The 15,300-nt window shown below is 38.5% G+C and overlaps 1 protein-coding gene and 1 pseudogene across 1 annotated transcript; one reads left to right on the top strand and one right to left on the bottom strand.

The window, feature by feature from the left end:
• The first annotated feature begins 7,758 nt into the window (after positions 1–7,758).
• Positions 7,759–11,884, top strand: LOC107773677 (uncharacterized). Its single transcript, XM_075229850.1, has 4 exons — positions 7,759–8,993; positions 9,075–9,290; positions 9,378–11,360; positions 11,453–11,884. The coding sequence occupies exons 1-4, from the start codon at positions 7,937–7,939 to the stop codon at positions 11,794–11,796; spliced, it is 3,600 nt and encodes a 1,199-aa protein (XP_075085951.1). The 5' UTR covers positions 7,759–7,936; the 3' UTR covers positions 11,797–11,884.
• Positions 11,885–12,467: 583 nt separating this feature from the next.
• Positions 12,468–14,601, bottom strand: LOC107773868 (CBL-interacting protein kinase 5-like; annotated as a pseudogene).
• Positions 14,602–15,300: the final 699 nt, after the last annotated feature.

Genomic DNA, 15,300 nt, shown 5'->3' with positions numbered 1-15,300 from the left:
TTCATGATACCCAGACCTCAAATCAATTTTGGAGAATACCCTCGCTTCTTGAAGCTGGTCAAATAAATCATCAATACACGGCAATGGATATTTATTCTAGATTGTAACTTTTTTCTACTGCATATAATTAATGTACATACGCATAGTACCATTTTTCTTTTTCACAAACAGAACCGGTGCACCCCAAGGTGACACACTAGGCCTAATAAACCCCTTTTCAAGGAGTTCCTGAAGTTGCTCTTTCAATTCTTTTAACTCAGCTAGTGCCATACGATACAGAGGAATAGAAATGGGCTGAGTGCCCTGCACCAAGTCAATACCGAAATCAATATCCCTGTCGGGTAGCATACCCGGCAGATCTGCAGGAAATATATCCAGAAAGTCTCTCACGACCGGTACTGAATCAATAATAGGAGCATCTGCATCAACATCTCTCACAAAGGCCAAATATGACAAGCATCCCTTTCCAACCATACGTTGGGCCTTCAAATAAAAATTTCCCTGCTAGGAACAAGATTTAGAGAACCCCTCCATTCAACCTTTGGCAAACCCGGCATTGTCAACGTCACTATTTTTGCGTGACAGTCCAAAATAGTATGACATGGAGACAACCAATCCATACCCAGGATTATATCGAAATCAACCATACCGAGTAATAAGAGATCAACTCTAGTCTCCAGTTCCCCAATAGTTACTACACACGATTGATACACACGATCCACAGTAATAATATCGCCCATCGGTGTAGATACACAAACAAGTGAAATTAAGGACTCACATGGCATATCCAGATAATGAGCAAAATACGATGATACATATGAATAAGTGGAACTAGGTTCAAATAATATAGAAGCCTCCATGTGGCACACTGAAACAATACATGTGATTACTGCGTCTGAAGCAATAGTATCTGGCCTGGCAGGAAAAGCATAGAATCGAGCATGCCCGCCTCCTGATCGGCCTCCCCCTCTTGGGCGACCCCTAGCTGCCTGACCCCCACCCTAAGATGGCAGGGCGGGTGGTGTAACTACTGGTGCTGGTGCCGTCGATCGAGAACTCTGCTGTGAAACCCCACTCAACAGCCTAGGACACTCTCTCTTAAAATGACCAAACTCTCCGCACTCAAAATAACCCTTCCTCTAACGGAACTGCTGCTCCTGATATCCCGAGGGATGACCTGCAGAAGCCTATGCGGACGAGGCATGATGAGAACTCTGCGCTGGTAGTGCACTGAATGAAGACTGGCCTGAGTGAGCACTGTAAGAACCATGGCTAACTGATGCACCACGATGAGCTGAACGACCCGTCTGAGCGTGTCTGTAAGAACGACCCCTACCTCGGTGAAACTAACCCCCTGAAGGAACACCGTTGTAATCACCCGGACCACGAGGCCTCTTAGCCTCTCTCTCTCTCTCCACGTTCCTGGCTACGAACCATCTCTATCTGCCGAGCAATGTTCACTACCTCATCAAAAGTAGCACCGGATACTCTCTCCCTAGTCATAAGTAACCGCAGCTGATATATGAGGCCATCAATGAACCTCCTAATCCTCTCCCTATCAATGGGAACCAACTAGATTGCATGACGAGCTAACTCATAAAATCTCATCTCGTACCGCGTCATGGACATATCACCCTGGCAAAGCTGGTCAAACTATCTGTGCAGCTCTTCTCTGCGGGACTGAGGTATGAACTTCTCCAAAAAGACCACGGAGAACTGATGCCAAGTAAGGGGGCTGCGCCAATAGGCCTACGTCTCTCATAAGTCTCCCACCATCTGAGTGCAGACCCAGAAAACTAAAAAGTAGTGAATGAGACCCTTCTGGTCTCCAGAATACCCGCTGTCCGAAGCATCCGTTGACACCTATCCAGAAATTCCTGAGCATCCTATGACTCAGTACCGCTAAATGGTGGAGGTCAAAGCCTCTCAAATCTTCAAGTCTCCTCTACTCATCATCTGCCATAACAGGAACTATCGGGGCCTGAGCAGCTGCAACCGGCTGGGCTGGTAGTGCCCCCGGTATCTGAAGTCCATGTACTACCTAATCTGGAGTACGGGCAACGGGGGTATGAGTACCTCCCCCGGCCTAAGAAGTGGCAGGTGCGGCCTAAGCCGAAACCACCTGAGCAAGACCAGTGCAGGCTGCCAATATTTGGGCCAAAGTCTCCTGAATGCCTGCAATCTCAATGGGCATAGCTGGTGCCTGAGCTGATCTTGTCGGCTCAACTATATCTGGAATCTGCTCCTGAGCTAGAATAACTGGTGGTACTACAGGTGCTGTTCCAACTGTGGTACAAGCTACACCTCGACCTATACCTCGGTCCCGACCTCTACCATGGCCCCGGCCTCTCACGACCCTAACTGGCGGCACTGATGGCTGACCATCCGATCCGATAGTACGTGTCCTCACCATCTGTGAGAGAATAGAATAGCAAAAATTTAGTTTCCAGAATCAACAAATTCGCACAATAGAATACAAGAAAGTGAAATTTTTCTAAGGGTTCTGAAGCCTCTCGAAGATAAGTACAAACGTCTCCGTACCGATCCGCAAGACTCTACTAAACCTGCTCATGACTCGTGAGACCTATGTAACCTAGGCTATGATACCAACTTGTCAAGACCCAAAATCTCACCCGTCGTGATGGCGCCTATCTCGATACTAGGCAAGCCGTTAATGTCACTAAACCATAATTTCTTTTAAGTTTGAAAATATTATATTTAAATACAATACAAAATCTCCAAAATATAAATACGAACACTCCCTAAACCCTGGTGTCACGGAGTACATGAGCATCTAATATGAATACAAATCTGGAAAAGTACAGTCTACAATAGTCTAAGACCAAAAATACAGTAATACAGAGATAGGGAGGGAGAGACAAGGTCTGCGAAACACGGCAGCTGCCTCTGAATCTCCGGAAAATCAGCTGTATGCAAGAATCAACTCCCGCTATGTCCGGGAACACCTGGATCTACACACGAAGTGTAGGGTATAGTATGAGTACAACCAACTCAGCAAGTAATAATAATAAATAAGGAACTGAAGATAGTAACGAGCTACACAGTTATGGTTCATTTCCAGTAATCCCAGCAAAGAATAGACATGCTATCAAATCTAGCAGATTAATGTCAAATCAATTTTTACATAGTTCCTGTTCATGTAATCCGTATATCAACAACCTTTCAGAGATTTCACGACAATGACTGATAGCAACTAAATGCAACAACAAATGAATATCAAGTACAACCTCTCAGGACATCAATCACTCACTAGGCCCCCAGCCTTCATCACTCCCTGGGCTCCCAGCCCTCATCACTCACTTAATGGGTACCCGCACTCACTGGGGGTGTACAGACTCCGTAGGGGCTCCTATAGCCCAAGCGCTATAATCTGCACGGACAACTCACGTGCCATAATATAATTATCTGGATCCGTACGGCGAACTCACGTGCTGCACGGCCAACTCACGTGCCATAGTATAATATAAGGATCCGCACGGCCAACTCATGTGCCATAGTATAATATAAGGATCTGCATGGTCAACTCACGTGCGATAGTATAATATAAGGATCCACACGGCCAACTCACGTGCTATAGTATAATATAAGGATCCGCACGGCCAAATCACGTGCTATCGTATCAATATCTCACAATCAGGCTCTCTGCCTCACTCAGTCATAAATCTCTCCAGTCTCTCGGGCTCACAATAATTATGAAATCAGCCCAAACAACAATGATATGATGTATTAATAATAATAACAGAGACTGAGATAAAATGTGCAAGTAAAAACTAAGACTGAGTACATATAGCATTTAGCAAGCAATTCAACAATTACGCGACCTTTGTGGGTCCCAACAGTACTGTCACATAGCCTAAGCATGATTTCTAACATGATTTACAGTCAAAATTTATCATCACATAAAGTGAATATAGTTAACAACAAAATATTCCACTTTACAGTTTTTTCGGGACGGATCAAGTCATAATCCCCTCGGTGCACGCCCACACGCCCGTCACCTAGCATGTGCGTCACCTCCAAAATAATCACATGATACCAAAATCCAGGGTTTAATACCCTCAGGACCATATTTAAAACTGTTACTTACATCAAGCCGTCAAATTCTTATTCTGCAATGTCCTTTCCTTATGAATTGGTCCCCAAACGCCTCGAATCTGGCCATAAATAATTCGTTTCAGTCAATAAAATTCATTGTAATTAATTCCATAAGAAAATAATAATTTTCCATAAAAATCCGAAAATTAGCTCAAAATTGCTCGTGGGGCCCACGTCTCGGAACTCGACAAAAGTTATAAAATCCGGAAGCCCATTCAACCATGAGTCTAACCATACCAATTTTACTAAAATCCGACCCCAACTCGACCCTCAAATCTTCAATTTAAACCAAGAGGGTTTTCAAATTTTTCCAACTCAATTCACCAATTTAATGATAAAAATAACCATGGATTCGGGTAATTTAATCAATATTGAGTTAAGAACACTTACCCCGTTGTTTCCTCTGAAAATCACCCAAAATCGTCTCAAATCCAAGCTCCAAATTGTCAAAAACTGAAAATGGGACTTTGTCCCATTTTCAAAACTTAAACTCACAGCCCATGCTTTTCTTCTTCGCGAACGCGGTCAATGCCTCGCGTTCGCGAAACACAAATTAACTCCCGTCCAAATTCCTCCTCCGCGAACGCGACATCACCCTCGTGTTCGCGAAGCACAAAATGCCTCTGCCTCAATTCCTTCTACGCGAACGCGTTCAACCCCTCGCGAATGCGATGCTTCGTTCCCCCTCACTATGCGAATGCGACACCCCCTACGCGAATGCGTAGACTAATTTCCTGGGGTCCTCAGCTGCTTCCTCTCTCCTTCGCGAACACGTAACACCTCTCGCGTTAGTGATGCACACCCAGTCCACCCTTCGTGAACGCGTGCTTCTCTTCACGAACGCGAAGAGCAAATATTGCCAGCCTCTCAGTTCCTCTTCGCGAACGCGAGGCTCCATTCGCGAACGCGATGAAGGAAACGAGATGGTGCATCAAAAAAATTCCAGCAGAGTTCCAAGTCAAAAATCCAACCCGTTAACCATCCGAAACTCACCCGAACCCCTCGGGACCTCGACCAAATATACCAACAAGTCCTAAAATATCATACGTACTTAGTCGAATCTTTAAATTACCTCAAACAACGCTAAAACCATGAATTACACCCCAATTCAAGCCTAATGAACTTTGAAATTTTTAATTTCTACAAATGACTCCGGAACCTATCAAATCACGTCCGATTGACCTCAAATTTTGCACACAAGTGATAAATGACATAATAGAGGTATTCCAATTTTCAGAATCGAATTCCGACCCCGATATCAAAAAGTCAACTACCTGGTCAAACTTCTGAGAAATTAAACTTTCGGCATTTCAAGACTAATTCCTCTACGGACCTCCAAATAATAATCCGGACACGCTCCTAAGCCTAAAATTACCATACGGAGCTATTGGAATCATCAAAATTCAAATCCGAGGTCGTTTACACAGGTCCATATCAGGAGTACTTTTCTAACATAAATTTTCAATTATGAGGCTAAGTATCTCATTCCACTCCGAGTTCTTTTCGGACCCGAACCAACTAACCCGATAAGTCATAAATCAATTGCAAGACATAAATTGAGCAGTAAATAGGGGAACGAGATTATAATATTTAAAACGACCGGTCGGGTGGTTACAGTAATTCTCTCCCAAGAAACTATAATAATTTACTAGACATATTCTCCCGAACTACGCTAGCTGGCACAATCTTGCTGCTCACCATGACCACATCAAGGCTTTGTTATTCCTAACCCTACCTTTAAACATGCCGTATTGATTCCTCATATACGTTAGGAGTGACGTTGTTCAACAACTACCTAAATATATATCATTTTCCAAGCAATACATAATAAATAGGCACAGTCAATTGATGGCCATTCAATCAACAAAAATAAGCACGTAGTTGAACAAATAAAGAAATTCAAAGGCTAAATTATATTCAAACTTAACTAGAATTCATCCTCCAAAAGGTTCCATCAAAATCTTAAATAATAAATTAACTACTCATAATAGTATGTGAAAATGCAATACTACAATTCATAACCAACAATAGAAAATAGGAAGAAGAAAGGCAAAACTCGTGGTTGAATCTTCCTCCTTGATCCTAGTGTATTCTTGCCTACAAAGATGTTGTGTAACCCTAAAGTAGTGTCTCCTCCTCTAATGTTATGTAAAAATCAGGTTTAGCGTGTAATTATATGACCTAGGTAGGGTGGAGGTTCGTCCAATGTAATCCAAAACTGAATAGGAGAACTGGAGGCCATCAACTTTCATGTAGCGCGCGACCATGGGCGCAGACTCAGCTTTTGTAATTTTTCAGTTTGTGAAGCGATCCGTGCCTTCGCTTCGCTGTTTTGTGCCTTCATTTTTCTCCTTTTTCGCGTTCGTTTTCATGCCACGCACGAAATTGGACGAGCTCTCAATTCTTTCCATCTCTTCTTTTTGTGTCGGTTTATCATCTTTTGATCATTTATCATCCAAACTCGTTCCTACACATAATAAACACATAATGAGCATATTTCACTTCAAAAATCAGGTAAACTCCCGCGACTCACACAAGAATTAAAATGAAAATATACTCAAATATATGCACTTTACATCATTTATCACTAGCCATACGATTTCCTACTATTTTATGCAATTATGGTTTTATGCTTGCTCCTATTAGTATTCTCTTTTATTTGGTTCTATGTTTACTTTTATTAGTTGATTTTTTTTTTTGTCTTTTGTATACTCCATTAGTTTTAATTATAAAATTATAGTATTTAGCTAAATAATTCCTAGTTTGATTTAAAATTTTCGTATCCATTCATCAAGAAAAAATTATTGACTTTTTTAAAGTATGAACACCCTTGATGAAATTCCTGAATACGCTTGTCATTATTGCTATGTGACGACTCCTTTCTGAGTCAAACACTAGCCCTTAAATTTCTTTACTTGGTTTGCAATCGTTGCTTATATAATCTCATCATGATATTAAACAACAAAAAAATAAGTGCTAATGGTATATCCAGAGAATCTAAATATTGTTTTACATTATTAGACTACCTAAAAATTTAAGTAACTAGAATGTAAAACTCTCCAGATTATGTCTTAAAAAAAGAGGATAATAAACATATTACAATCAATTATAAACTATAGTAATCATGTAAGAAAATTCTCGATATTTGCTAGTATGTAGTACACTATAATTTAATAGATGTAGCATTACTTTTCACCTCACAGTTCTAGAGAAAAATGAAAGCTAGACTTGGTTGACTTGCACAAGTCTTTGGGCGGATTAGAGGAATTTTTGCCACCATATTTATATTAATGATTGAAACGTGCTAAGACTTGGTTGATTTGGTCGTCTTCGGGGTCATTAGAAGCAGAGCTAGGATTTTAGCCTTATGAGTTTTAGATTTTAAAACGATGACTTCAAGTGTTAATGAGTTCTATATTTAATATTTGTACATATTTAATAAATTTTCTTAATACAAAATACATTATTTGAGCAAAAGTGTAGAACTCGTCTTTTGCCTCCGCCCTGATTAGAGGAAGAATTTTGATCACCATCTTTAGTCTTCGGAGCTTGTTGAAGTAATTGCGTTGATAATTGATATGGAAAAAAGGGTTACAATATTATGTTAAATCTTAACAAAAGTCACATTTTTGTTTCTTTGAGCTCCAATTGATATGACATAATGAATGAAGAAAAGTTTTTCCCTTTTCCATAAAAGAGATTGAATGAAAAGTCTCATAAAAAGGATATATTTTAATAATCATGAAGACCAAAGAGGAGATCTCATCGCTATTTAAAGTCACAAAACTACATCGTTAACAACCTACTATTATATGCAATTATGGATAAAGCATTCACTTCTTTTGTATCAACACTCTTGTTGCTTTACTATGTTATGGCTACTTCAGCCATGACTCATACCAACATTACCACTGATCAATTAGCTCTTCTTTCTTTGAAATCCCAAATCTTTTCAGACCCCCTTCACTTCTTTGATGAAAACTGGTTTCCAACTACTTCTGTTTGCCATTGGGAAGGAGTCACTTGTGGTTCTCACCATCACAGAGTGAGGTCGTTGAATCTTTCCAACAAGGCTCTTACTGGAAGAATTCCACAAGATTTTGGAAACCTCACATTTCTTGTTTCCCTTGACTTGGGAAGCAACAATTTCTATGGAAAATTGCCTCAAGAAATGGCACGTTTGCGTCGTCTTAATTTACTTGATTTAAGTTTCAACAACTTCAGAGGAGAGGTTCCTTCTTGGTTTGGGGTTTTACACCAACTTCAAGTTGTAACTCTTAGGAATAATAGTTTCATTGGATCCATCCCCTCTTCGTTTTCTAATCTTTCGAAACTCGAAACTTTGAGTTTGAGGTTCAACTCCTTAGAGGGCCAAATCCCAAAGGAGATTGGAAATCTTAAAACCCTTAGGAATTTAGACTTGACCGGAAACAAACTCGTAGGTTCTATCCCGCTGACTCTCTCGAATGCCTCAAGGTTGGAGATCTTAAAATTCTCTCGCAATTTCCTTCAAGGAAACATCCCAAAAGGGATCGGCAATCTTCACAACATGAACTTTTTGGGTATAGAAGATAATCAGCTTATAGGTTCTATACCAATGTCAGTTTTCAACATTTCCAAAATTGAAGTGATTGCATTTACAAACAATAGCTTATCAGGAAGTCTTCCCAATGGATTATGCAATGGTCTTCCATTACTCAAACAACTTGATTTATCTTGGAACAAGCTTCGTGGTCAAATGCCTACAACCTTGTCAAATTGCTCAGAACTTCAAATTTTGTCTTTATCATATAATGAGTTTGATGGACCAATACATAATGAAATTGGAAGTCTACGTAACTTGCAGTTGTTGTATCTCGGAGGTAACCATTTCACAGGTATGATCCTGCATTATATGTTGAATGCTAGTTATATTTTATCTAATTACTTCCACAAATACTTACGAACATGAATTGCAGGAATAATTCCACAGGGAATCGGAAATCTTGTTAATTTGTTGGAGTTAACCATGGAGAAAAACCAGATTACCGGATCAGTCCCAATCTCCATATTCAACATCTCCTCATTGCAACTTTTGGCACTATGGAGGAACAATCTCAATGGATCCTTATCACAAGAGATTGGCAACTTAACCAAGATGCAGGTTATAGATCTTCAAAAAAATAAGTTTACTGGTACGTACTCAAAGTTGTAGCAAAAAGCATAACTTAAACTAGATTGAACTAATTAGTAATAATCCCTCTTTCTTCATGTGTTTCCAGGTGAAATACCCAAAGAGATAAGCAATCTTGTTGACTTGGAGGTATTTATTCTTGCGTTTAATAATTTTAGTGGTCCACTTTCAATGGAGATACTCAACATATCAAGGCTGAGAATAATTGATCTTACAGACAATATTAATCTATCAGGAACCCTCCCATCAAACATAGGTTATATCTTACCCAACATTGAACGTCTTTTTCTGAGTCGCTTAGCCAATCATGTCGGGACTATACCTCATTCAATCTCCAATTGTTCAAGACTTACAATTCTAGAGCTTTCATATAACAAACTCACTGGCTTGATTCCTAACTCACTTGGACATTTGACTCGTTTACAGAAACTAGGCTTGGAGGGAAACAATTTAATGAGCGACTCATCGTTAAGCTTCCTGACTTCCTTAACAAACTGCAGAGATTTAACATTTCTTTCTGTATCTTTCAACCCTTTAAATGGCATGCTTCCACTTTCTGTAGGTAACCTCTCCACATCCCTTACATATTTTATCGCCATGGATTGCAAAATTAAAGGGCGAATTCCAAATGAAATTGGGAACTTAAGCAGCTTACTAGACCTTCGTCTTTCTTATAACAACTTGGTTGGATCGATTCCCACATCAATTGGAAGCCTGAGAAACCTTCAAGGCTTGTTCTTGAGTACCAACAAACTTACCGGAAGTGTTGGAGATAATCTATGCAAATTGCAGTATTTGGTTGCTATTTACTTGGATCATAATCAACTTTCAAGATCACTTCCTAATTGTATAGGGAATGTTACTTCCCTTGGGGAGATACATATGGGTTCCAATAAATTGAGTTCCAATATACCAACAAGCTTAGGGAACCTTAAAGAACTAACGATTCTTGACTTATCGTCAAACAACATGGGTGGTTCTTTACCTCCAGAAATTGGAAATCTAAAGGCTGTTGAACAGATGGATTTGTCAATGAATCAATTTACAAATTGCATTCCTAGAGAAATTGGAGGCTTACAAAATCTAGTGAACCTTTTTTTGAGACACAACAAGTTGCAAGGATCTATACCTGAGTCAATGAGCAACATGGTAGGTTTAGAATTCCTAGACCTTTCTCTTAATAATATATTAGGAACCATTCCCAAGATTTTTGAGAAACTTCAATACCTGAAGTATTTCAATGTTTCTTACAACAAGTTGTATGGTGAAATCCCCTCTGGGGGTCCTTTCAAGAACCTCTCAAGTCAGTTTTTTCTCTTCAATAAAGCATTATGTGGTTCTCCAAGATTTAGTGTCTCACCGTGCCCCATTTCTTCCAAGCATAGATCAAATAGGAAAAAAATGCTTCTATTTCTTCTACTGGGAATTGCACTATCATTTGTTCCTATCACCTTTTTGCTAAGGTATAGAAAAGGTAAAAGAGCTCCTCAACAAGCTGATTCATTGTCTATTGCAAGAAGTAGAACAATATCATATTATGAACTGCTCCAAGCAACTAATGAGCTTAGTGAGAGTAATCTAATTGGTTCTGGGAGTTTTGGCTCTGTCTACAAAGGCATACTCAGAAGTGGGACTGCTATTGCAGTTAAAGTGTTCAATCTACAATTGGAAGCGGCATTCAAGAGTTTTGATATAGAATGTGAAGTTTTGCGTAACCTCCGTCATAGGAATCTCACAAAAGTCATCACTAGTTGTTCCAACCTTGATTTTAAGGCTTTAGTACTCGAGTACATGGCCAATGGAAGCCTCGATAAGTGGTTGTATTCACACAACTACTTCTTAGACATCATGCAGAGACTGAACATAATGATAGACGTGGCATGTGCATTGGAATATCTCCACCATGAGTGCTCCTCGCCCGTGATTCATTGTGATCTGAAGCCTAGTAACGTCTTGTTGGATGAGAATATGGTTGCCCACCTTAGCGACTTTGGTATTTCAAAACTGCTTGGTGATGATGAGAGTGATTTATACACTAAAACCTTAGCGACATTGGGTTATATTGCACCAGGTACATCTTTATTTAATGCTTTGAACGTTGATTTTCCTTTCCTTTTTCCACCAATATAAATGTTAACATTTGTTAAATATTTTTGAGTGTAGAGTATGGACTGGATGGACTGGTGTCCACAAAATGTGATGTCTATAGTTACGGGATCATGTTGATGGAAACGTTTACAAGGAGAAAGCCTAATGATGAAATGTTCGAGGGAGATCTTAGCTTGAAGCAATGGGTGAGTTGTTCACTCACAGAGGCAATAGTGGATGTTGTAGATGCCAACTTCGTAACACCACATGATAATCACATAAACAAGAAGCTAGATTGTGTGGCATCGATCATGAAAGTGGCACTAGATTGTTGTGTTGAATCTCCTGCAAGAAGAATCGACATGAAAGATGTCGTATGGATGCTACAGAAGATCAAGATTCGACTTCTTACATGTTGAGCATGTTCTTGGAAACTATCACTTGTTTTAGTACTTGAGTTGTGCAAGATTCTGTTTTAGCTTTGCAATAAATCTTACTTAAATCTTACTATTTCCTCTTATTACTAATGTTGTAAAATGATGGAACACAATCCACAGACGAAAATAATTATAAAATAATATCAATCTAAACCAAAGAATTGGAAACTGGCGAGGTTAATGATATAAACCAGTATGAAACGAATTAACCATTTGAATATTACTATGATTACCATTAACTAAAAGAACAAATAATTTAGATATAGAAAAATATATTTGATCAACTTAGTGGCCATAATATATACTTGTCTAATCAAATTAATACTCTACTGAAGCAGAAAATCAGCCACCAAACGTCAACCAATAAGACTAGAAAAGTATTAGCTCCCTCAAAAGTTCCAAAAGAACAAAGATAAAGATTTATATAAAGGGCAGCCCGGTGCGCAAAGCATCCCAGATTCACGCAGGGTCCGGGAAAGGACCACACCTAAGGGATATGATGTAGGTAGCCTACCCTGATGCAAGAATCAGTGGTTGATTCCACAGCTCAAAGTCGTGACCTATAGGTCACATGAGACGACTTGACCGTTGCTCGAAGGCTCCCCTTTTAAAAAAAGAAGATTTTTACTAGGAAAAAAAATGCATCAAAGATATAAAATCCAGCATCAATTTCCTTCTCAAGAGAATTTTTTATTTTTTGTTTAATTTCTTGATTTTCCACTTGCTACTGCTCACTGCCCTGCCATGTCCAAACTATATCTTTTAAAGAAGGTTTTAAACATTGATCACAGAACTTCCTATATTCTGCAGTGTCTCCTGAATATTTTGTCACTTCCACAACATGGAAAGCTGGTGTAATCTCAAATATCTGTGCATCAATAGCTAGTTGCCCTTTTCTCCCTTCTTTGCTTCCTTGCATTTTTACCATCCCGTCTTTCTTCTTCACCTGTTGAAGACATAATCAAGTCAATATAGTTTGCTCTATTTAATAGATTAAGCTTTTAGATGAGAATCATAGAGGTGAAGCCACATAGGATAAGGTTGGTCGGGTAAAATTTTAGATGAGATGATCACAGAAGCGGAGCCACATAGGCTCAAGGGTGGTTAGTTGATCACTCTTCGCCGAAACATTTATTGTTTGTGAAGGTCGAGTATTAATTTTAAACATATCTATATATTAACCCATGAACACTCTTTAGTGAAATTTCCGACTTCTAGATCACACAATTTCGACATAGTATGGTAGCAGGTTGAGGCCTTGGGCTCAAGTCTCACCATCTAATATAAAAAAAGAATTTCACGTGCTTGGCTAATAGAAAAAGAACTAGACCGCTACGAGCATAATTAGGGGCATGCTGAAGACATAATCAAGTAAATAAAGGAAATTTTCTTCTAACAGTTTAAACTTTTAAATGAGATAGATGATATAATTTCGATATTACCTTAAAACTCCCCATCGAAGCTACTTCCTCTAGCCTCGAGACAATAGTTGACACCGGCTTTTGGGTTGTGAATCTAGCCTCAGATCTATAGCTCTTGTCTTTCTCAAACAAGCTTGAGAGATCAAAACCAGGAGAAAGAGAAATGATATCAAAAGCATTCAAACAAGTAGGCTTCATTGTTGAGCTCTGCTCTTTTTGCCCTGAAGAACACTCAACATCAGAATCATCCACAATATCGAAAACACTACGAGGCGAATTGTCTTGTACTTGATCTAAAATTGGTGTTTTATCAATTTATTTGAATCCTTTCTTGAACCAACGATTCTCCATCAACTTAGCTAATGTAATTCTTGAACAAGGACTCGGATCAAGAATTCTTGAAAGAAGTTTTTTCACCTCAGGAGGGAAATATTCAGGACATTTAAATTCCCCTTTACTAATTTTCTTATACATTTCCATTAAATTCGAATCATGAAATGGAAGATAACCAGCTAACAAAACAAATAATATTACTCCACATGACCAAATATCAGCTTTTTCACCATCATATCCTCTTTTATTTATAACCTCTGGCGCGCATACGAGTTCCACATGACAATCTTGTCTTTTCGACTCGAACAATGCACTCAGGCCTAAATCGGAGACTTTTAGGTCTCCGTTTTCGTCCAGGAGAATGTTTTCAGGTTTCAAATCGCGATAATAGACCCCACCCCGCGGCTGTGGCAGAAATCCACAGCCGCAATTAATTGTTGGAAATATTTTCGGGCTGCTGATTCCTTAAGCCTACCTTTAGCAACCTTATTGAATAATTCACCACCTCTCACATATTCCATTGCAAAATATATTATTGTTTTGCTAGCCATTACTTCAAAAAGTTCAACAACATTTGGATGTCTGATTAGCCTCATAACTGAGATTTCGCGTTTGATTTGATCGATTAGTCCACCTTTCATTACCTTTTCTTTGTCAATGACTTTCACAGCAACACTCTGTCCTGTTTTTAGGTTTTTTGCATGATAAACTTTGGCAAATGTCCCTTGGCCTAAGAATTTCCCAATCTCATACTTTTGCATCAAAATTGTGCCCTTTTTCTCCGTTTTTACGCTCTTCGTACTCATCTTGGTTGATAGATGATGCACCCTAAGCGCGCAAAAAAATAAAAAAATTATTGGCAAATCATCGGCTACATTTGCTTGATGAATTTTCTGTAACATGGATTTATGATTAAAACATTATGGGAAATGTTGAATCTTGAAAAATTTGGATGAGAAAGGGAATATAGGGAAAATTAGAGGAGGTATCTGTTGGGAGAAATCTAGTGGTATGGAGAAATTTTGTATGTAATATAAAGCATTCTCATTATGTTGAGTTGTTAAAATTGGTTATTTTGGGAAATTAAGACAGTAATTAGATTATGACTTCAAGATTTTATGTGGTTACTATAACTGTTAATAAAGATAGAAAATTGACAGATTTTTTTCTGTTAGTTATGATCATATGGGTAAAGAGATGGAATTTTTCAAATTTATATTCTTTTTTTGTTCAACTTCATATGACATCACTAATAACTGGGAAATCAAAAAACCTTTTCTTTAATCATGAATTTTCATATATTTCATTACAATAATTTTTATAGTAAAAGATTTACGTAGAATTTATGCAACATTCTATCTAGTTGCTAGTTATGTATATTAATATTAAAAGGGTAAGAATTTTATGAATTCTAAATTTTAGAAAAACAACATCATGTATTAGTAACTGTGTTCTAAATTTAATTATTATACATATTTAATGAATTTCTTTATATAAATCCACAATTTAGACTAAAGTCGTTACTGAATTGATCGAATCCGTATGCGATCTTCTAACTCCGTCCCTAATTGGCCTGTGCCGTAGCACGAGGAATTATTAATGGAAATGGCCCACTTGCTGTCAGGATCCAGGAATGTATGATCAATAATTGTGTCCAGCAAAATTATTCTAGTTACACAGCATGTGAGCATGTATAATAAGAATAGTCGATTCCTTATTCTTGATTGTAATC

The sequence above is a fragment of the Nicotiana tabacum genome, chromosome 14 (genome assembly GCF_000715075.1).
Source record: "Nicotiana tabacum cultivar K326 chromosome 14, ASM71507v2, whole genome shotgun sequence".
In the NCBI taxonomy this organism is placed as follows: Eukaryota; Viridiplantae; Streptophyta; class Magnoliopsida; order Solanales; family Solanaceae; genus Nicotiana; species Nicotiana tabacum.
The sequence above is the reverse complement of the archived record's forward strand: the minus strand, read 5'-3'. Positions and strand labels throughout refer to the sequence as shown.